This window comes from Trichomycterus rosablanca, chromosome 22, assembly GCF_030014385.1.
Source record: "Trichomycterus rosablanca isolate fTriRos1 chromosome 22, fTriRos1.hap1, whole genome shotgun sequence".
Classification (NCBI taxonomy): Eukaryota; Metazoa; Chordata; class Actinopteri; order Siluriformes; family Trichomycteridae; genus Trichomycterus; species Trichomycterus rosablanca.
In genome coordinates, this window is record NC_086009.1 from 7893060 (window position 1) to 7917418 (window position 24359).

General features: G+C 40.5%; 3 protein-coding genes across 14 annotated transcripts in view; 1 reads left to right on the forward strand and 2 right to left on the reverse strand.

Annotated features, from left to right (window-relative positions):
- The window catches only part of mapk8ip3 (mitogen-activated protein kinase 8 interacting protein 3), a 56893-nt gene extending 48732 nt beyond the window's left edge, over positions 1-8161 (forward strand). For 9 of the 11 annotated variants that reach the window (XM_063018521.1, XM_063018524.1, XM_063018522.1 and 6 more), the window contains 6 exons: positions 799-970; positions 1096-1209; positions 2825-2863; positions 6244-6411; positions 6622-6768; positions 7182-8161. In XM_063018521.1, the coding sequence (XP_062874591.1) occupies positions 799-970; positions 1096-1209; positions 2825-2863; positions 6244-6411; positions 6622-6768; positions 7182-7303 (762 nt within the window). In that variant the 3' untranslated portion in view covers positions 7304-8161. The remainder of the gene's footprint in view (positions 1-798; positions 971-1095; positions 1210-2824; positions 2864-6243; positions 6412-6621; positions 6769-7181) is intronic. The other 2 variants (XM_063018525.1, XM_063018531.1) reach the window with 1 other exon arrangement.
- Positions 8162-9107: 946 nt separating this feature from the next.
- On the reverse strand, positions 9108-16157 carry nme3 (NME/NM23 nucleoside diphosphate kinase 3). The gene is made up of 5 exons (XM_063018466.1): positions 16079-16157; positions 11686-11816; positions 11303-11404; positions 11075-11187; positions 9108-10796 (listed from the first exon to the last, which is right to left on the reverse strand). The coding sequence occupies exons 1-5, from the start codon at positions 16122-16124 to the stop codon at positions 10679-10681; spliced, it is 510 nt and encodes a 169-aa protein (XP_062874536.1). The 5' UTR covers positions 16125-16157; the 3' UTR covers positions 9108-10678.
- A 1609-nt stretch (positions 16158-17766) lies between these two features.
- On the reverse strand, positions 17767-22739 carry mrps34 (mitochondrial ribosomal protein S34). 2 transcript variants are annotated; one of them, XM_063018931.1, is made up of 4 exons: positions 22674-22739; positions 20465-20796; positions 20309-20351; positions 17767-18457 (listed from the first exon to the last, which is right to left on the reverse strand). In XM_063018931.1, the coding sequence occupies exons 2-4, from the start codon at positions 20780-20782 to the stop codon at positions 18159-18161; spliced, it is 660 nt and encodes a 219-aa protein (XP_062875001.1). In that variant the 5' UTR covers positions 20783-20796; positions 22674-22739; the 3' UTR covers positions 17767-18158. The 2 variants fall into 2 exon arrangements, with proteins under 2 accessions (XP_062875001.1, XP_062875000.1); XM_063018930.1 differs by having other exon boundaries at positions 20465-20799; positions 22674-22734.
- Between the last annotated feature and the right edge of the window lie 1620 nt (positions 22740-24359).

Consider the following 24359-nt stretch of genomic DNA (forward strand, 5'->3'; position numbering starts at 1 on the left):
CAATCAGGGCGGGGATCAATCACGGTGGGTCCGGTTTCCCGTGCACATTGACTAATTGGCACCCTGTCCAGAATGTATCCCTGACCTGTCTCCATTGTTTCTGGGTATCGCCAGACCACTGTGACCCAGAATAAAATTGTTGTTACATATGAAGAATTGAATTTGTATTCATTACATAAAACCGAGTCACCACCAATACCAGTGCTCAATCCACCAGTATAAAGACTTAGAGCTTAAAGGAAAAAGACTAAAAGCAGGGCACTTTACCAGTGGTGGCTAAACAAAGAACGAAGGAGGACTGCCAGTTTGATGCCTGATGCTACCTGTGCCCAAGAGGGATATTGCTTGGCTGAGGTGGAGTTGAGCACAGCACACCAACCTTGCTAATTGTGCAGGGTACAATCGGAAGTACACAAGACGGAAGCAGTTGATTCAAGGGACTATGTGCCCTACAGATCTGGGGTATCACAGTTTCATAGAAAAAGCAGGTTTGCCACCAAAGGAGCTGGCAAGTCTGAAAGGGAGAACCCATGATATATAGAAAAACGTCCACCTGGAGCGAATTAATGCTCACAAGGCAGAGACAGATGAAGACATTTCTGCTTTATCCTAATGGATGGCAGGTGAAACGGATTCTGTTATTTGTGGCCTTTGCTACTCTACACATACCCGTTACAGTAGTAACCAATATCCAAATCATGGACTGTAGTAAACTTGTAGCATTATTGTCAAATGATACCATTCATGTTTAAACAGGCCCAGAAAATCATTTATGCATTTTCTTCTGTTCCCTTCTAGAAATCTTTTGATGCCCACCCACGCAGGGAAAGCCAGGTCAGGCAGCTGGCCTGGATTGGAGATGGAGTGTGGGTATCCATCCGTTTGGACTCTACACTGCGGTTATATCACGCGCTTACACACCAGCACCTGCAGGATGTGGACATTGAGCCCTATGTTAGCAAGATGCTGGGTAAGTAGATGTAAACAAAGCTAGCATCTAGCTAACTGTCAAACCAGTCTTTCATTCATAAGGGTTATTAGACTGCTGTATTTAGTATGAGTGAATATTTCTATTCTGTTGGCTTTGATTGACAGGTACTGGGAAGTTGGGCTTCTCGTTTGTTAGGATAACAGCTCTGCTGATTGGAGGTAACCGGTTATGGGTGGGAACAGGAAATGGAGTGATCATCTCTATCCCTCTGACAGAAAGTAAGTTTAAAACTGGAGCCCTGGATCTGCTCACTTTCTTGTATGACGTGTTTTTTGTATTATTAACATGTGAATAAAATTATGCATACATTTATTAATCCAACAGATTTTTTACTGATATAATCTCAGTGTTTCAGAATATATGTGGTTATAATAGTTACAGAAGCAGGTCAGTTTTTAACACAATGTTGAGGGATCAAATGTCATAAATTTCTCCACATTTTTTAAATCTTTTGCTAATGTTATGGACTGTAGATGGTGAAATCCTTAAATTCCTTGCAATCGCGTCGGACTATTCCTTCTTACACTTTTTCGCAGTGGTCAACCTCCTCCCATCCTTGCTCGTAAATGTCTGTGCCTTTTATTAACGCTCCTTTTAAAACCAATTATAATAGCATTACCTGATACCTAGTGACCTGTTTACCTGGGGAACGCTCCAGAACAGGCGATTCCAAAAAAACTCCAGGTCTTACATTTCCTCTGTTCCAACTTTCTTGAAATTTGTTGCAGGCATCATATATTTTTACAAGAATTAATAAACCTTTATGAATTACAACCCCAAATCAGAAAAAGTTGGGACAGCACGGAAAATGCAAATAATAATAATAATAAACAACACAGAGTTTCTTACATTTACTTTGACATTTACAGACAGGATGAACCTGACATATTTCATGTTTTTTCTGCAACACATTCCAAAAAAACTTGGGACAGTAAAACATTTACCACTTTGCAACGTCGCCATTCCTTTTCACCACAATTAAAAGACGTTCTGGCACTGAGGATACCAAGCGATTTAGTGTTTCAGCTTTTATTTTGTCCCATTCTTCCGAAGCACACCGCATCTATTTTTTCCAAAAAAAGACCTGAAATGCCTATTCATCTGACCACAATACACGTTTCCACTGTACGTATAATGGTCCATCCTAGATGCCTCCGAGCCCAGAGAAGTCGACGCCGCTTCTGGACATGGTTAACATAAGGATTATTTTTTTTGCACAGTGAAGTTTTAAGTGGAATTTGTGCATGTAACTCTGTATTGTAGTGCTTGACAAAGGTTTGCCAAAGTAATCCCTCACCCATGTGGTTATATCAGCTATTGTTGAGTGGCGGTTCTTGATGCAGTGCCGTCTGAGGGATCGAAGATCACGAGCGTTCAGCTTAAGCTTGCGCCCTTGGCCTTTACGCACTGAAATTCCTCCTGATTCCTTGAATCGTTTAATGATATTATGCACTGTAGAGGGAAAAATATGCAAATCCCTTCCAGTCTTTGTTTGAGGGGCATTGTTTTTAAACAATTTTCTGACGCATTTTGTCTGCTCAACTTCATTTCATTTGTTAATATACATCCATTCCTGCATTTTAGGCCTGCAACACGTTCCAAAAAAACAAACTTCACACTTTCTGACTGACACCAATCACACCTTGTGAACTCAGCCTAGCATGTTTGTCTACGATGTTACTCCCTCTAAAAATCTGATGCCCTTTCTCTGCTACCCACTTTTGTATCTGCAATGCTTCTCTTTTCCCCGTGCCCTCATCCCTGCCTTTATCTGATGGATGTTGCCTTTGTGCCTCCCCCTCCTACTTTTCAACTCTTTTCTTATCCCTGTAGCTGTAGTTCTGCACCGGGGACAGCTTCTCGGATTAAGGGGTAAGTCTTGCTTCGACTGTATGCCTTCATGATGTCACTTCATTCTTCTGTCATCATCTTCCACCTACTTTTCTTAGGATGCTGTGTCTTATGGTTTAGATGATAAAAAGTTTATCTTAAAATAAATCACAGCATGTCATTTTATGTATTAGTGCATTTGTTTCTCTGTGGTTGTGTTTGCTTTCGCTTTCATTTTTGACTAATTGCTGCCCAAGTGACAAAAAAAAAAAATGTCAGCATTCACAATTGGTCTGGAGAGATTGCCAGTAAAGCAAGCTAAATGTAAACTATAAAAATTCAGATTTACTGATCATGATCATGATACGGTTAACAGCAAACCGAGGACCACTGTGAATTAGTAACTACACTATATTGCCAAAAGTATTCGCTCGTCTGCCTTCACACGCACATGAACTTGAGTGACGTCCCATTCTTAATCCATAGGGTTTAATATGATGTCGGCCCACCCTTCGCAGCTATAACAGCTTCAACTCTTCTGAGAAGGCTTCCCACAAGGTTTAGGAGTGTGTTTATGGGAATTTTTGACCATTTCTCCAGAAGCGCATTTGTGATGTCAGACACTGATCTTGGACGAGAAGGCCTGGCTCGCAGTCTCCGCTCTAATTCATCCCAAAGGTGTTCTGTCGGGTTGAGGTCAGGACTCTGTGCAGGCCAGTCAAGTTCTTCCACACCAAACTCGCTCATCCATGTCTTTATTGAGCTTGCTTTGTGCACTGGTGCGCAGTCATGTTGGAACAGGAAGGGGCCATCCCCAAACTGTTCCCACAAAGTTGGGAGCATGAAATTGTCCAAAATCTCTTGGTATGCTGAAGCATTAAGAGTTCCTTTCACTGGAACTAAGGGGCCGACCCCAACTCCTGAAAAACAACCCCACACCATAATCCCCCCTCCACCAAAATTCACACTTGGCACAATGCAGTCAGACAAGTACCGTTCTCCTGGCAACCGCCAAACCCAGACTCGTCCATCGGATTGCCAGACGGAGAAGCGTGATTCGTCACTCCAGAGAACACGTCTCCGCTGCTCTAGAGTCCAGTGACGGCGTGCTTTACACCACTGCATCCGATGCTTTGCATTGCGCTTGGTGATGTAAGGCTTGGATGCAGCTGCTCGGCCATGGAAACCCATTCCATGAAGCTCTCTACACACTGTTCTTGAGCTAATCTGAAGGCCACATGAAGTTTGGAGGTCTGTAGCGATTGACTCTGCAGAAAGTTGGTGACCTCTGCGCACTATGCGCCTCAGCATCCGCTGACCCCGCTCGGTCATTATACGTGGCCTACCGCTTCGTGGCCGAGTTGCTGTCGTTCCCAATCGCTTCCACTTGTTATAATACCATGACAGTTGACTGTGGAATATTTAGTAGCGAGGAAATTTCACGACTGGACTTGTTGCACAGGTGGCATCCTATCACGGTACCACGCTGGAATTCACTGAGCTCCTGAGAGCGACACATTTTTTCACAAATGTTAGTAGAAGCAGTCGGCATGCCTAGATGCTTGGTTTTATACACCTGTGGCCATGGAAGTGATTGGAACACCTGAATTCAATTATTTGGATGGGTGAATGAATACTTCTGACAATATAGTGTACGTATTCATTAAATGTCACTAACTGGATGTATACTGGTCAGTTTGGTTTGATTAAACCTGCATGCTACAGGAATACACCCAGTACATGGCATTAATACATCACCGTATCAGGAGTGCTAAGAAGAATTCCATGTGCACTAATGTTCATTAGTGTTTCTTTTGTGAATGTACAGGATTCCTTAGCTTGCAATAAGAAAAATTCAACCCCCTTCACTTTGACTGTGACATTGTGACATGCTGATATTACTTAAATATCATCCTACTCTAAAATACATAATTTATTTTCTTATTTTTATTGGGGGTTTGAATATTTCCGATTGCAACTATACATTCATTCATTTTATTAATTTATTTGCTTTACTTGATTACAATGTTTCATTTATATTGTGTTCTCCCAGAATTAGAATCACTCATGGTTGCTAATTTTACATTGTTTGTTTATGTGGGCTGTTATTAAAATGCAAGAGGTGCAGAAAATGTATTAACGTGAAGATAATGGGAAGTGGCAGCTGCTACCCTTTTATTCTATTTTTCCAACCTTTCCCCCCCAAATTTTCTCCCCTAATCTAGTCGTGTCCAATTACCCTGATAGCATCCTCCACTGATTCAACCCTCCACCGCCAACTGAGGACACTTCTCAACTGACACACACCCCCTCTGACACGTGCTCAGTACAGACTGCATTTCTCACCAGCACGAGTCAAGTTCATACATACCGATCAGCACTGTGCACGGAGAGCCACACCCTGATCAGCATTATTCCTCAGCCCTGTGCAGGAGCCATCAATCAGCCAGCAGGGGTCGTAATTGCACCAGTTATGAGGACCCATGATCCGACTGTGCCCCAACCCTATGAACAACAGATCGTTCATGCAGCCATGGCAGAGCTGAGATTCGATATGATGTATTCGAAATCCCAGCTCTGGTGTGCTGGTGTATTTTAGCACTGCGCCAGCTGAGCAGCCCGCTGCTACCCTTTTTGAACTGATCTCATACAGACCAAAATCTGTATAGTCTGCATATGATATGATAAGATATGTAAACTTACATTCAATTTAAATTTACCATAATTAAATATTGTAAAATTGTCCTTAAATATTACAAAAAATTACATCCTAAAATGTTGGTATTATGCGACCATGCAATCTTTTACCTAATAGTTTCAATGTGATGGCTTCCAGTACAATTATGGATCCCCCATAGTGCTGCAGTTAGCATTGTGGGTAAACCACATTTTACATTTTTGGCATTTAGCAGACGCTTTTATCGAAAGCGACTTACATATATGACTGTATACTGTCTAAGCAATTGAGGGTTAAGGGCCTTGCTTAAGGGCCCAAAAGTGACAACCTGGAAGTGGTGGGTTTTAAACCAACCCCACCCATTTGATTAATAGTCCAGTACCATTAACCACTGGGCTTCAGCTGCCCTTTTTAAAATCCCTCCAGCTGTCCCCCGTTCTGCCTTTGCTGATGGTTTCTGTTTATGTTTGACACACACTGCAGTTACTTGACGCAGTATAGCATCCTCCAGCTTTTGTAAATGAGGAACCAGAGACCCATTATTTGGCTCTCGGGGACTTTCGTTGATTGCTTTGTGTGTCTTGAAATCTAAATAGCAAGTAAATTACACAGACAAACAAGCAGCCAATCAGGACAAGTTGTTGTCTCCAGTCAGTTCCCCTTATGTACTAGTTTTAGGTATTACAGCTGAGGTGTGCATATGTTGGTACCTTTTGGCTGATGTTTTCTCGTCCTGTTTGTCCAGCCAATAAAGTGTCACCGACGTCGTCAGGAGGCGTGATCCATGTGTACGCCGATGACGGAAACTCGGACAAAGGCAACGGCAGCTTCATCCCATACTGCTCCATGGCTCAGGCTCAGCTGTGCTTCCACGGGCACCGAGACGCTGTCAAATTTTTCGTATCTGTGCCAGGTAGATGCCCTCTGGTAGATGTTTTCTGTCTCCTTTCAGATCTTAGGATAGATTTTGATTCTGTTTTCCAGTTCATATCTTGATGAGTTTATATCATTTATTGATATAAACGTGCTGGTGTCGCAGTTGTCTGTACAGTATCCCCCAAGAAAGTGGGGTTGTGGATGTCAAGTATTCATATCTAAATGCTATTTCATTTTTTTTTTCCAGGAAACGTGTTGGCAACCCTGAACGGCAGTGTGCTGGACAGTCCGTCAGAGTCGCAGGGTTCCTCAGCTGCAGCTGAGACAGAAGCACAGAGTGTTGAGAACGTGTTGGTGCTCAGTGGAGGGGAGGGTTACATTGACTTCCGCATAGGTGAGACCCATTGACACGAGTGTACAGAATAAGGGCACTGGTTCATACTGTATGTTCTGATCAGATTATTGTCATAACTCCATGGATGGATCTGCACCTTGTTCAGGGTGCTCCTGCCTTGTGTCAAGTGTTCCTGGTGGGACCCCTGGTGGGACATGTGATTGGAGCTTAATGCTGCTGTGCCTGATACTGTAATACCAGAACAACATTGTTATGACATCACAGTTGTGTTGAACATAGTCCAGTCCAAATATACTCTCACTGGAGGTCCTATGATGGTTATTTTTTATTGACTGATGGACCATAGGGCGCCTAGCAATGGCTAAGTAACAGTCCGGCACAAGTGTACATTAAGCACCGCAATACCTAGACAATTTAAGGCTAATGGATCTTTTGTGCCTTGTTCCGTACAGGTGATGGTGAAGATGATGAGACAGAGGAAGCAGATAGTGAAGCCCCCCAGAACAAGCCTACGCTGGACAAGGCCGAAAAGAGCCATATCATTGTTTGGCAGGTGTCTTATGTCCCCGAGTGATGCAATTACACACTCCATGCCTGCATTTCCCACACTGTAAGACCAGCCGTGAATATTCTCTATAAGAAACCTTGTGTATTCTCAACAATGCCCCTACAATTCTGTATGTAAGCGCTGTAACTACCCCATAAGGCCTGTATTTCCCCATCCCAAAATTGTAACTATGACCTGTATGTTTGCTGATTTGCCCCTTGATCGTCTTTCTCTCTAAAAGAAACACTTAAGTACAGCTCCTGCATCTTACAAATGAAGCATCCGGACAAATGACTTGTGTATAAGCCTTCAGTACAACTACCCTTTCCCCAAAACGTTTTGCCAAATGCATAAACATGATAATGCTTTATTCTTAACAATCCGCCAGCTCACAGCTCACTCATCGTCATGGAAAATGGCAGCTTGGGGTTATTAATTCGAAGGATTTGAAGAGTTGCAGCTTGTTGGTTTGTACAATTCTGTCCGAGTTGTGTTTATAATAGAGTAAAAGCACAGCTTGAGAGACAAATCCCAAATAACATGTACAAAGGTGTAAATACTGAAGTCCATTATGTACATCTCGGAATCAGATTAGAGAGGGATTAATGGCATGGAAGCACGATTTAAAGACTTGAAACATGTTGTCATGGATGTGTGAGGTCAATTCAGGGTATACATGAAGGTTAAAGATATTATTTGTATTGACCAAGTGAGCTGTGAGCTGGTTTTACCCCACCTGAGTGAATCGCATACAAGTCGAGGCCTGTTGAGCTGCTGGTTGGAGTAACAGTTGATGGAACGTCCTACCCAGTCATATGTACGTAACAGTATCTTCTCCTGTGTGGTTAAATATTAAATATTAAACTTATTTGTGCTCTGATGAAATTTCCTTGCATTTTCTTGTTTCACACAAGCTAGGAATGAACTCGGAATGAAATGAAAATACACAAACACTTCCAGCTGTGCAAGATCGATTTCCGGTGTAAACGTGCCAAAACCCAGTGGCAGTTCCTGCCATTGAGATTTGTCCTTTTCTTTTCTTCTGTGGGCATTAGAGTCAAATCTGCAAGACTAGAAATCGTCCCAGTGTTTTTGTTTTTTTTGCAATTTCCTCCCCTAATTTTCCTCCTAATCTAGTCGTATCCAATTACCCATTTGCATTATGCTTCCTCTCTACTGATGCTGATCTCCACTTCTGATTGAGAAGAGCGAGACTGACACACGCCCCCTCCGACACGTGTGCAGTAACCGACTGCATCTTTTCACCTGTACGAGGAGAGTTCATATGCGGATCAGCTTTGGGTACGGAGAGTCACACCCTGATCAACACATTATTCCTCGACTCTGTGCAGGCACCATCGATCAGCCAGCGGAGGTCGTAATTGCATCAGTGGCCGCTCAGGTGGCGCAGTGGTTTTCAATACATCGTAACGAATTTCAGCTCTGCCTGCAGAGATGAGAAAAGAGTGCTCTCAGGGTGTGTCTCTCCGTACACAACGTTGAGCTGCACTGCACTCGTCAAAGTGTAGGAGGGGGTGTGGGTTAGCTTTGTTCTCCTCAATCAGCGCAGGGATCAGCATTGTTGGAGAGGAAGCATGACGCAATCGGGCAATTGGACGCGCTAAAAGGGAGAAAATGCATAAACAAAATAATAATTTAAAAAAAGTAATTGCATCAGTTATGAGGCCACCTGAGCAGCGAACCTGTCCCAATTTTTTGCCTTATTGGTGTGTTGTTGGTTTGTACCAGGGTGAACATGCTTGTACGAAAGATGTTAAAGAAGCGTTACAGCAGCTGCACAACTGGGTATTGTACAACAGGAACATACACGTTCAAAGCTGTAGAAAACTCTTTATTTTAAAACGGAGAGCACCTTTGAGTTGACACAGCAGAGGAAACGGAACTAAACCCATAACAGTAACAGTGCTTTGGTTAAGAATCTTTTTAAGATAGCTCTTTTGGTTCGTTATTGCTTTTGTTATTTATACAAACAGTAACATGTAGTGTTCAAAATACACAGAAAGAAGACACGGGTCTGCTGTTTTTCTTCATTTAGAAAGTAAAAAAGTAAACAAAGAAACAATGGATCTATTTAATATAGTCGCAAAAAAACGTAATCTCAGAATTTCTGAAATTGTGGTGTAACTAAACATCTAAATTAAGTGCAGTACATTCATTTTAATATGTAACAGCAGAGAAGCTCAAAATTGTGGCATCATTCTAAGCATGAATATAAATTAATAGAATTAACGGAGAATTTGATTAGGGCAAGATATACCTTGCTCATTTACAAGACAAGGTTTTGTCTTAAAGCAGCACCTTTTCTTAGCATACGTTATTATATATGAATTAAAATAGAAGTTAACGGCTAAAACGGCAAAAAGCATTTACCATTTCTGACTTAAACGCACCTGTCTGTTGTAGCTCATGTATATAACATTAAACTGCATAAGCATATTGTAATGTTTACAATACTAGAAAAATCCTTAATAATATTTAAAAAACCTAATAAGTTGGTGATGCTACAATTTTTCAAAATGTAAACTAGGCGCACAGGTGGCACAGCCATCTATTATGCTATCTCACCAACCCTGAGATCCGGGTTCAAATCTCAGCAGCTGCATATGACCAGCCTGGTACCTACATACATGGTTGGCTGTGTCAGGGGGGACAGGGGGATGACCGAAGCCCTGCAATGGATTGGCACCTTGTCCAGGGTGTATTCCTTCTGGCACCCAATGTTTCCCAGAAGCCGGACCCACTTTATCCTGATCAGGGTCACAAAGGGTCTAGTTTCTTCAGGATCTCTTGCCGCAAGAGAGTAACACACTCCGGACAGGACATCGATCCTTCGTGGGGTCCTGGACATTCCCCTCTCAGAGATAGCCAATCACGTCTGTATTTACACGACAGCTGGGGATTCAAACTCTATATGGAAAAGAGTGAATGCTGCACAACATAAATGTAACTGCAACTCTGCAAATTATAGAGCAACCAACAATTTGTAACAAGCATTGTAACAAGCATTGTAACATTTTCCTCAGTGCAACAAAACTGTAACTAATTACTAGCATGGCCTTGATAAATGACCAGATTTTAAATCTGCCTCTGATTACGGCAAGCCGTCTGTCCTAGGCAAATATTTTTAGTACACACAAAGCAAAACCATTTGGGTACTTCATCAAACATCAGGGATAAATGATACACGATCAAAGAAAATGATTCACCCGTGCCAAATTCTCTTTTAGTGCAATTTAACCTTTAAATTTTAGCTCAGCTCTTTAGCACATTGTCTGAATTACTATATATCCTCCTGCGGTAGTATAGAAGTGCCCAAGAGAGTATCCAGCCCTGCACTACACTTACATAAGGTGGCAACGTTGGTGTGATTATTGGAGTGCATTATGCATAGATCCAGTGCTCAGTGCTCTCCTCCCAGCAGACGAGCTCATGCTCCTTGAACCAGATGGAGATTTCTCTCTGAGCGCTTTCCACGGAGTCACTGCCATGGATAACGTTACTGCAACAGAATAAAAATCACCAGTTTAATTACGGCGGTTGCGGTCGTGTTTTAGTTTGGGTATGAATGGTGGGGTATATTTTATATAAATTATTTCTGGTAGTGATTTAAAATGACATTGCAAATATTCAGGGTTATCCTTTTGATTTCACTAAACGGGGGGCTATGACAAAAGCTTAAATACCATAGTTCTACAAGGCAGGGACATTTAGTGCAGTGCTAATTTCGGTCCAGAGCTTCATCAGCTAAATAAGAACCATAGGGTAAGCATTACTAACCGTCCCACTTCCACACAATAATCTCCTCTAATGGTTCCAGGCAGAGAGTCAGCAGGGTTTGTCTCTCCAAGCATCCTTCTGGAGGTCTTCACCACATCCATGCCTTGCCACACCTCACATAGAAAACATAACAATAACTGATTAAACTATTAAATACCACATACAGGCTTTGAAACCAAATCTAAAGGAATAGAGAACAGGTTCCTGGTGAATGTGTGTATATCTTACCATAGCTACAACTGGCCCAGAGTTCATGTACTTGAGCAGACCGTTGAAGAATGGCTTCTCCCTCAAATCCCTGTAGTGATCCCTCAGTTGCTCATCAGAAGCCTAAACAGCCATACACACACACACACACACATTTTAATGAAGTGTTCTAATTTTTTCCATGACTTTTGCATCTTAAATTGAATACGAGGGGGATGAAGGTTCATTTTTAATCCCATTTCCGTGCTTTACCAGCGCATTATCCTGGTCTGTGTAAAGACTGCACAAAGATTTTACCACTACCCCCCTTTTCCCAAAATATTTCCACATCAACTCATGTAAGCTAATTAACAGTTTTCTAAAACAACACTGAATGGCCACTAGATGTTCCGGTTTGTCCTTACCTGCAAAAATTTAAGGCCGACCAGTTTGAACCCCTTTCGTTCAAAGCGGCGAATGATCTCTCCTACTAGCCTCCTCTGCACACCATCCGGCTTTACAGCTATGAAGGTGCGCTCATTCACACCCGTCCATCCTGCAGTTTCACACAATGGCTACAATTAATACTTTACAGTATTATTACTATTAAAACTTGTATTTTATTATATTTAATGGTTAAAACATTAATTTGAAATTTGCATACACATAAAAGTAACACATGAAAGTGCAGGTGGGTTTGGTGGGTTTATGATTGATGTGCCTTAAGAAGTAAGATATTAACTATTTATTTAAGGTACTGGACTACTGATCAGGTCACTGAAGGTCCTTGAGCAAGGCTTTCAAACCACAACTGTTTAGATTGCATAAATCCCAATTGTAAGTCGCTTTTTTAAAAATAAAAACGTCTGCAAAATGGCATAAACGTAAATTTTTTTTAATGCATTTTCTCCCTATTTCTCCTGATTTTTACCCAATGCTTCCTCTCTACTGGAGCTGACCCCCACCCTGACTGAGTAAAGCGAGAGCCCCCTCCAACACGCGTGCAGTAACCGACATTATTTTGCGGATCAGCTTTGTGCGTGGAGAGCCACACCCTGATCGCATTATCCCTCGACTCTGTGCAGACGGCATCAACCAGCCAGCAGAGGTCGTAATTCGCTCAGTTATGAGGAGTCCCTATGAGGCTTATCCTACCCTATGAACAACAAGCCAATCGTTGTTCATGTGGCCTCCCAGTCCAGCCGGATGGCAGAGCGGAGTTTTGAACCGATAAGTTCGAGATGTCAGCTCTGGTGTGCTAGCGTGTTTTACCGTATTTTTAAGAAAAAAAAATTGAGCATGGATTAAGGATTTGATGGGTAATATATCATAAATTGTTCCACAAACTGCTGAAACTGTTGCTTTAAACTACAACTAGACTTTTAGACAATTAATGGGTAAAGTTCTACACCCAATTATTAAAGATTATAGATTATAAGAGAAAAATCAACAAACATCAGTGTAGTACTGAAGGGTTTTCTTCTGATTATTAAGACTAGATGTCTCAGGTAGACATGGTTTGTGTAAAGTGCTTGGAGCAGTGATTGTACAAGACAACAGACCTTCATCATGACATTCTGTATCATTTGTGGGTGGATATCACAAAATATTATTGCGTATATATATACAGTGTATATATATATATATATATATATATATATATATATATATATATATATATATATATATACATATATATATATATATATATATATATATATATATATATATATATATATATGTATATATATATATATATATATATATATATATATATAAAATATATAAATATAAATATAAGTGAATTACTTATTGTTTTCCACCAATCAAATGTGAATAAACACTCTTTTGGTTCTGTAATGTGAGTAAATATCAAATGAGCAGTATGGGAACAGGAGAAAGGAGGAATTATAATAGAAGGTTGATTTTAGGTTAGGATTAACTTGTGCTGTATGGGCTTTTTAACACTAACTGTATTGCATACAGAGGGACATTGTTTAAATACTGGATCTTATCACCTGCTAGAAATAAACAACTGAACAAAGTGACATGCACTTGCATACTGGTGCATTGTTACTATAGATCGTTTGTTTGATTAGCTACAGTTTCTTATATAAAAAGCTTTTAATTCACTAGCTACGTTATACAAACGTAACCACGGTAGAGTAAACATTTAATAACCAACAGTCTATAGTGCAGCATAAATGTCGCTGGGCTGCATGTATTCATAATGCACCCGTTTTTGTAAGATCGTTTCCATCTGCAAGCAGATATTGCCCTCGCGCTCTGTCGCACTTTAACAGGTTCTCCTGATGTTACTACTTGCCGCCTGTCTTGCGTTTTTTGTTGGGAGGAGCCGCGTGTGTCATTTCTCTTCCGCTTTATCGGAACGTTAAATACCGCTGCAATCATCAAACGCTGCCATCACAACGGGCTGAAAAGCGGCCAATCGCAATGTGAAACGTCACTCACATTCGACAGGTTCATTATGGGAATTGTAGTTTCTATACAGAATGAAGTTCAGATCAAATTATTTGCTTGCTTCGGGCTTGTCTTTTTTTCTTTTTTTTTAATTAAATGTAAATAACAATTGAACTCCGTTATACATTAAAAAGACATAAGTTCAATATTTATCATTCGACAGGGAAAGAGAAAAAAACAAAAAAGAGAAAAAAATAATAATAATACCATTTGGGATTCAGATAAAATTGAAAAGCTTTAACAATGAAATAGATCTACAACATTTCTTATTTTGCTTCTGCTGGAAATTTACTAATGTATCTATATAGTTACACAAGTCCGTTCTAACAAAGATCATATATGTAGGTGTTTTTCTGGCAAATTTCATTTTATGTATATAAAATTTGGCTTTGCTTATAGGGCTTGTCGTAAAGAAGTTGTAAATTCATACAGCATACCTGTATGAATTAAAATAAGAATTAAAAAATATATTAAGTTGGTGCCAATCCATCACAGAGCATTAGCCGGCCCCCAGACACAGACAAGCATGTCTGTACATAGAATCCGACCGGCTGATAGCACACCTAAGGATTAGAACCTTGAATCCCAGCGATACTGGGCTTGCTAAATTAATTGCTATGCAGCCCGAGTGCCTTGATTGATCCTTTTAATAAAGTGAAAGGGAAAACAATTACATTCCAATTTTGTTTTAGAACTGATCTTACAACTTGTCACATAATAAATATAATAATATTTTTTACAAAATACACAAAACACCTTTACTAAACTCACTGTTGTATTTATTTGTGATTACAAGCTGAACCACAACAGCAATTTTGTCTCACCTCAATTACCACATCATATGATGCGAGCCATTTAGCAAGTTAGTCTGCCATGGTTTCATTTGTGAGCAATAACGTTTGCAGTGAAATAAAAATAATCTGACTAGTAAGAGGAATGTAAATACTGTACAGTTTTTCAGAAGTTTATTAAGATGTTAAGATAATGTTTTGCACACTTTTGGTGACATTTATGGCAGGACAGGTTTCATTTAATGTGAAACACAGTCATGGACAATTTAGTATCTCCAATTTAACTTTCTTTGGATTGTGGGGTGAAACCGGAGCACCTGGAGGAAACCCACGTGGACACAGGGAGAACATGCAAACTCCACACAGAAAGGACCCAGACCGCTCCACCTGGGAATCGAACACAGGACCTTTTTGCTGTGAGGCCACTGTGCCATGCCTGTTTCTAATTCAGAATAAAAAAAAATCAGATAGTTTTACACCATTTGAAATAGGAGGAACAATTCATTAATAACAATATACATATAACAGCACATACAAAGGTTTGCCAAGTTACTTTCTACAAGTGGCTGTGTAAACTCATCCTCTTTTGGAACAGTGATTCTTAACTGCTTTTGATTAAGGACCCAACTTTAGTCAGGGTGCTGAATATACAGTATAATATGTAATTGGTGGACACCACCGATTTATTTGAATGTTTTTATACTTCATTGTTACCAATTAAGTTACCATTTAAAATATCCATAACCCATCCATTATAGTTTCTTGACTCACTTTGTGTAGTGAACTTGCACCATTACTTTGAAAAAGCTTAATCTGAATAATAATCTTGATAGTTTAAAACTGCACCTGTTCTCATGGTCAGGAGTCAATATGCAAATGTACCCAGAAGTGAGGCAAAGCAAAAGAGAGACATGCAGAGCCAAAACACAGAATGCTATTAATGTACATTTTGTTACTATCTTGTCCCTTGTGTTTACACTTCTAGTTTGATGTCTGGTGAAGATAACAAGATAATTTAACCATACTTTGGCATTACCCAGGTAATTAATCATGCTTTGACGTCACACTGCCACACCTGTCGTTCGTGCAGGTCGGAGAACATACTAGAAGATGACTTAAAATCAGTGGCAGTTCTTGGGTTTTAATGCTTAAGGCTAGGTGGACGCGCCTTAACACGGGGACGCGCATTAGAACCCAAATACTGTATTTCTAGAGTGGAGTAAAATATTCAAGCGACATGTTTTAAGTTGGACCAATAGATGCTGCTTCTATGCTATATTATGGTTAGTTTGTAGCAGTTTTTTTTAACGAAACAGTGTAACTGGACACAATTAATAGTGCTACACTACATGTTTAATATCTAAGTACGTAAGCATTCAAGTGCGCATGCGTGACACACCTGGGCACCCATTCAACCAGCATGGCAGCACCAACATAGCCAACCTAGCTAACGTATAATTTTACTCGATAACTTGTTATCTTAATTTGCTTAAAAGCACAAAGTACTTCAAATAATCGTCAAGAAGCGCAGTTATTAAACACTCACCGGTTTTAAACACATATGCAAACACGGTTAAGAAAAGACAGATCATGTTGTCAGACCGGCGTCTCTCCTCCGACTTCTCCAGAGAAAGAAAGAAAGAAAGAAAGAACGCGCCCGAATGCGCGCGCGAACGTCTTTATGATCCAAGATGCGCGTGCCCGACCCGGAGCGCGCCCTAGCGTCCCTACGCCGTTAGTTTATTTGTGAGGCTTTTATTACCTGTGACCAAATGACTGATTAAAACCACCTTCTTGTTTCTACTCACTGTACATTTTATCAGCTCCACTTACCATATAGAAGCACTTTGTAGTTCTACAATTACTGACTGTAGTCCATCTGTGTCTACATACTTTTTTAACCTGCTTTCACCTCTCCTTTAATGGTCAGAACCCTCACAGGACCACTACAGAGTAGTTATTATTTAGGTGGTGGGTCATTCTCAGCACTGCAGTGACACTGACATGGTGCTGGTATGAGTGGATCAGACACAGCAGTGCTGCTGGAGTTTTTAAATACCGTGTCCACTATTAGACACTCCTACGTAGTTGGTCCACCTTGTAGATGTAAAGTCAGAGACGATCGCTCATCTGTTGCTGCTGTTTGAGTTGGTCAACTTTGAGATGTTCATCAGTGGTCACAGGACGCTGCCCACGGGGCACTGTTGGCTAGATAATTTTCGTTGGTGGACTGTTCTCAGTCCAGCAGTCACAGTGAGGTGTTTAAAAACTCATTGCTGTCTTATCCACTCATACCAGCACAACACACACTAACACACCACCACCATGTCAGTGCATGTACTGTATATATACTGTATATATACACTTATTATATCCTTAAAACCACATCCTTGTTTCTACACTCACTGTCCATTTTATTAGCTCCACTTACCATATAGGGCTTTGTAGTTCTACAATTACTGACTGTAATCCATCTGTAGTCCCTGTTTCCATGAGAGGGAGCTAACAAAGCACGCAGAGAAATGTTTGTAGAACTACAAAGTGCTTTCCCACTTTGCATCACTCAGTACACATGTTCTGGCCAACAACACACTTTTGCTTCCATCCCACTTTATTGGTTCAGAAATGGACTTTTAGTTATTGTAAGTCTTTGCATGTATTACACTGTTTCTTGTCTGCACTTTATGTTGTTTTCGTTTTTGCACCATGGTCCTGGAGAAATGTACTGTAGTTTTGTTTCAGTATTTACTTGTCTGAAATCACAATAAAACTTCTTAATTATTGCATCCTAAAAATATAACATAATTTTCTATTAATACAAAAACAATGCATTTCCAATGCCTGATAAACACACTGGTCGAGGAGGACTGCAAAACAGCACACACTTCCTCAAGCAGATGTAAAATCATCTGGCTTTTCTTTTTACCAGCCAGTGTCTGACTTATACTGTATATAGGACTGTAACACACTATACTCAAGTATTCCTCCTTCGCTTGTACTAGTGCAACAACAAACAGCAGATACTCCATCCTACCTTGTGTCCTTCTCACACTGACAATTGTGTCTGCATAGTGCTCAAGTAGTTGGGAAACACTGCTGTAACTCTGCTGTAGTCAGCTAGTTGAAAAGACTGCTGTCACCCAAAAGCCCTAAATACGTATTTTTAAATAGTGCTGCAAGATCAGTACATTTTTACACTGCAAAAGTCGATGGAAATTCTGCAAATACACAGTATTTTGCCTGAACATAGTTTATTTATTCATAAATATTAAATGATATAATACACGTCTTTATCCACACAGAGTAATAAAAAAAAACAACAGGATCTAAATGATCTCGTAGTCATCCATGAGTGCTAGTGGTCCGACTTCAAATTAATGTCCACAATAGTGATGATCCTGAAAGACAATTAGTAGTTGTTTTTGTGAGCATTGAGAATTTAATAAACATAGCTACACCTGATGATATGCTATACAACACTTTTGAAATGAGCCCCCTCCAAATAATCATTGTCAGTATTTGGGTTGAGAAAGCCTGACCTAGACAGCTTAAACCCATACATGTTATAGACAATGTAAAGGACGGCATTCAACAAGTCTATCCATAAGAAGAATCTTCCTCAGTTACTACACTGGCGTTCCCTCCTGTTTCTGCTGTTCCTGGCTGCGGAAGTACTCTTTGCTGAGCAGCACGTCTCGTTTCAAAGGGAGGCTGGGTTCGGGCAAGGTGCTGGCATCAACACGTAGTTCCTTGGAAAGCTGTGCCAAGATCATGGCACGTAAGAGTGGTGGGTAGCGCACGTGTTGGACAGGCTGCTCGGGCAAAGGTTCGAACCGTGTAAAGGCCTCCTCTTCGTGTTTGGGTACCAAGCGCCAGTCATGATACATGACCTTGTCCACCTCCTTCTCAGATGCCTCGGCTTTACCTGGAACACAATCAATGATGTATTACACCCACTAGCTATGATATCTTATGTTTATGACAATTGGTTGTATTTTAGGGTTAAATGAATATCTGTTCGCTCACTTGGTAAAGCTGATATGAACATGTAAAATGCCCGTTTTTTCACTAGAGATCAAGGTGGAGCTGATATAACATGCAGCAGATTATCTAATTTCAGTCACAAGCTGATTATTTAATTGCATGTGCAGACAGCAGACTTAGATACAGTACATCTGTATGAAAACAAAGGCCCAGTAAATCTTTAAATTGAATCAAGATGGAAAATAAGGAAAATATTGAAAATGGTTTCTTATTGGATCACAAATGGCAGGAGTTTCAGTCATTTAAAATGCTTAACTGATTAATGTTTTACCTGAAACACTGACAACAATTTCTGTTTTTTAAAATGTAAAAACTGCACAATTAGCCTGTGTTTATGCAAACACACAAACACTATGTTAAGACTATCAACAGCTGACAATCTCCGTTTATGCATTTTACCCTATTTCTACCAAGCTAGTCGTATCCAGTTACCCAGTTTATCTCCTGCTCTGCTACAGACCCTGAGACATATGCAATAGACAACCTTGCTTTCCATTCTTTGTGCAGGCACCTTTGCTAACATAGGCTGCAATTGCAGCAGGTAATGAGGAATCATTTTCGGCATTTAGCATTTGCTTTTATTCGAAGCAACTTACAGTTGTGACAGTATACAATCTAAGCAATTGAGGATTTGGGGCCAAAAGTGGCAACCTGGCAGTAGTGGGGCTTTAACTGGCAACCTTCTGATTACTGGTCCAGTACCTTAACCACTAGGTTACAACTGCCCTGGGTAATGAGGAATTCCTTTCAACCACCCCTCCAGACAAACATAGCTAGACATGTCTGGCTGGTTGATAGCACAGCTGAGATTTCAGATAATTCCTTTATTGAGCCCCATGGGGGAAATTCGAGTGTTACAGCAGCTCCAGTACAGTGTAAGTATAGTAAGTAGAGTAAATAAAAGTAGAATAAAATAGAAAAATAATGAAAGAAATTTGCTATGCAATGCAATTACTATTATACATCAGTATGGCAATTACTACAATATAATACAAACACTATATATTCTAATATATACATATGTGTAAATAATGAAACAGAGTCCAGTGCTGGGCAAAAGGGTAGGGGGGGATCTTGAGTTATTGGTGGGGGTTGGGGGGGACTGGCTCATCAGTGTGAGTGATGGAATTAGTCTATGACTAAAAGAACTACCCAGCCGCCATAGTTCCTCATTGAGAGGGTGAGAAGGATTATTCAGGATGGCCCTGATTTTGTCCTTTGTTCTTCTCTCACATACCACCTCCAGACTGTCCAGCTGTAGACCCACCACAGAACTGGCTTTTGAACTCAGATCTCAGTGGCAGTGGGATGGCTAAACAAAGTATGCCATGGTTACATATTTATTAACACATTTTTTGGTTTAGGATCTCAATAACATTCAGAACTCAAGCAATAAGGAAAAACCAGATCTCAAACTCTTTTGAAGCATGTTGAAAAGTAGTATACATTCCCAAACTATAAGCATTACTGTGGATTCCCTTCCCTTCTGTGGCTATGACAGCCTCCACTATACAGGGAAGACTATCTGCAGGATATTGAACTGTGCCTTTGAGAATTTGTACTTATCCACAAATTCTACTCTGCTAACAGCCAAAAAAGTAGAGGCGTCAGCTTATTCGTGCATTATTATGTGTGACTGTATACCACAGACTTTACTGCTTTAAATGTATATATTCTATGTTAAAAGATTTATTTGGTTATCCTTTAAAAAAAGAAAAGTTTTGCCACTTACCTATAAATGTTAAAATGCCCCAAGCTTTACCGTGATCCATATTCTACATATATAAAAAAAACAAAAGAACAAATGACTTAACAAGTTTACTTTAACGTGTCTTTTATTGATTGGGCAAACAGTGTATAAACATATGTAGAGATACAACGTTCCTACCTCTGCTGTGTAATCCACTTTGACTTTAGTAATCTTCCAGTAGCAGGGCTCTGTGTTCTCCTCCAGCCACGACTTGCGCGTAAACAGTCGTCCAACACCGAACATGCGCATGCCAGACAGCAGCCTGAACAGTGGCGTCTCCCTGCTCACATCCTGCCAGGCCAGCACCGGCAGCTTCTTACCGGTGAGAGATCGTGTCATCGTCTCATAGTCCAAAGCGTAGCGCTGCGAGTCCCGGGGACGATTTTTCAGCTCTCTGTAAGCCCGGATTTTCCGAGCCATCTCGGCAATCAGCCTCAAGCGCTTCTTTTTCACCATTGTGAGCGAGGGAACTGCTGAAGCAAGTACATTTATTGTCTGTTAGTTGGCTATTTGTGATTAATTAGATTAAAGATCTATCCACAGCAATGTTAACACAGATTAAAACAAACCACACGGCATGTCCTTCAGCCATGTATGGTGGTTTGCTTCCAAAAACAAATAGCTTGATTTATTTTATATTATCCTGATTAACGTCTTGATGGGTCGCATGGCAGGAATACACCCTGAGCATGGTGACAGTTCATCTCAAGACATCACTCATCTTCTTACACCTTGAGTTGTTCCATAGACTGAATGTAATGTTTTGGGAAGTCTAAGAAAACCAGAATCAAACAAACACAGGAAAAACATGCCATATTTCCTACAGACAGTGGTCAGTCACTAATGTCTAACAAAAAGCCCTAGGTTCCAATTAAAATTTTAATTAATTACAAATGTGTTTAAAAAGGGTTCCACGATTTGTGCACTGTCATGGCAGGAACAGAAAAGATCCTTCTCCAAAACTGTTGTTACATAACATGGTGGTATATGTTGTTCTGGAATTAGTGTATCAGATGCAGCAGTGATGTTGGGATTTTTAAAAGTACAGTTTTAATTAACTACCCTCTTTATTAGGGAACACTTGCCCTGTTAGCACTGGTTGTAGAAGCACAACTACAGCTATTCTATTCTACAACTATTACTATTATAGGGTCATTGCAATTCTGAGAATAATTCGCCACCCAAATGTCATCTGGTCAGATAAATTAAAGGAGGGAGCGTACAAAGCTACAGACAGGTTACAATCAGTAATTGCATACCCACAAAGTGTATCTGTATGGTATCTATTAATCTATTAATACATGTACCAGACAGGTGTACCTAACAAAGTGCATCTTAAAACTGCTGCCCCCTTATATATATATGCCATAACATTAAAACCACCTCCTTGTTTCTACACTCACTGTCCATTTTATCAGCTCCACTTACCATATAGAAGCACTTTGTAGTTCTACAATTACCAACTGTAGTCCATCTGTTTGTCTGCATGCTTTGTTAGCCCGCTTTCATGCTGTTCTTCAATGGTCAGGACTCTCACAGGACCACTACAGAGCAGGTATTATTTGGGTTTTGGGTCATTCTCAGCACTGCATTGACACTGACATGGTGGTGGTGTATTAGTGTGTGTTGTGCTGGTATGAGTGGATCAGACACAGCAGCGCTGCTGGAGTTTATAAACACCTCACTGTCACTGCTGGACTGAGAATAGTCCACCAACCAAAAATATCCAGCCAACAGCGGCCCGTGGGCAGCTTCCTGTGACCACTGATGAAGGTCTCGAAGATGACCAACTCAAACAGCAGCAATAGATGAGCGATCGTCTCTGACTTTACATCTACAAGGTGGACCAACTAGGTGGGAGTGTCTAATAAAGTGGACAGTGAGTGGACACAGTATTTAAAAACTCCAGCAGCGCTGCTGTGTCTGATCCACTCATACCAGCACAACACACACTAACACACCACCACCATGTCAGTGTCACTGCAGTGCTGAGAATGATCCACCACCCAAATAATACTTGCTCTGTGGTGGTCCTGACCATTGAAGAACAGCATGAAAGGGGGCTAACAAGGCATGCAGAGCAACAGATAAACTACAGTCAGTAATTGTAGAACTACAAAGTGCTTCTATATGGTAAGTGGAGCTGATAAAATGGCTATATATAGTCATGATAGTCCATGTGATTCTGCAAAGCTCCTCATCATCCACGTGTAACTCCAGCACAAAAAACTCTCCGCTAAATCACCTATGCGAGCACCAAGCTTAATGTGTGAAAAAATAAAAGATTAAAATAAAAGCGTGAATATTGATCTTTAAAGATAAAAAAACAAGTAACAACTTCTCTTACCTGCTTTATTTTACTCCTGAGATTTGACTTGACCTCCACAAGTCTTACTTCCGGCACGGTTGCAGCACAGTAAGTTTTCCGTTCAGAAACAAGGCTGTGAAGAAACCGAATACTACTCTCGCTTACTATGTAGTACGCACAAGCCTGTGTTCACGCTATTTTTGATGGTCTGATTTTGCATACTCTTTAGTATGGTAGTGTGCGCTTGTTAATTGCTAATCAAGCGATTACAAAATAAAAATTTTTTTATGTTTTAATTATTATAAATTAAACATAGTTAAAGAACATTTGGAATCACAAGAGGCATACAATATGTAATATCTGTAACCTTTTTGTTAAATGAAAAGGTGTTTAAGTGGAAATTAAAATAGTTGATTAAAATAGCATTCATTTTTACTATAAAACTAATTCTGGTTAGGGTTTTGTTGGGTCCACCACTTAAAAACACTAAGCGTAAGGCCCTGGACACCTTGGACAGGGTACGAATTCAACACATATTCACACCCAAAGACAATTCAGAGCAGCCAATCCACCTTGTGCGTGTCTTTGGGAGGACAGGGTACGAATTCAACACATATTCACACCCAAAGACAATTCAGAGCAGCCAATCCACCTTGTGCGTGTCTTTGGGAGGACAGGGTACAAATTCACCACATATTTACACCCAGGGTCAATTCAGAGCAGCCAATCCACCTTGTGCGTGTCTTTGGGAGGACAGGGTACAAATTCACCACATATTTACACCCAGGGTCAATTCAGAGCAGCCAATCCACCTTGTGCGTGTCTTTGGGAGGACAGGGTACAAATTCACCACATATTTACACCCAGGGTCAATTCAGAGCAGCCAATCCACCTTGTGCGTGTCTTTGGGAGGACAGGGTATGAATTCACCTTATATTTACACCCAGGGACAATTCGGAGCAGCCAATCCATCTTGTGCGTGTCTTTGGGTGGTCTAAGAAAACTGCCCAGTGGAAACCCCCAAGAACATGGAAAACCATGGTGAAATAAATGTTCATTCACAGTGATTTGAGGCAATGACTGAATCCAGGTCGCTAGGACCCCACTCCACTCACTGTGCCATTATGCTGCCAACGCTATTTGTAATCTACGTGTGCGTCAGTATGCACACAATATGGGCAAAGGTATGTGGAGACCTTTACTAATAATTTAGTTTAGATGTTTCAGCCACATCAGTTATCTAAAATAAACTACATGCTTTGTGGCAACAGATTGAAAAAAAAAAAAAAGCCTCTCCTTTTCCAGCATGACTGTAGCCATGCTGAAAAACTCCAGTGACCTGCATGAAGAACCGGCCTTAACCATATTAAACAACATTAAAATAAAATACAAGGTTGATTGTGAGCCAGGCCTTCACGTCTAACATCAGTGACTTACCTCAAAATACTCTTAACACAACAGGCACACATTTCCAGAGATCTTAATGTTAGTTCAAAAAGAACCTGTTTAACCCATAACAATATTTATGTAACCAAACCAACACACAATGTGGCCCTTACTTATCTAGATGGCTTAAAAGCCAGCACATATTTAGGAGTCCATAAAAATGTTTATGTCTGATTTATGCTTGGCCAAGTAATAGTGGCTGCTTAGTGGTTAGGGTACAGGACCAGGCTTAGAAGGTTGCTCGTTCAAACCTTACCACTGCCAAGTTGCCACAATTGG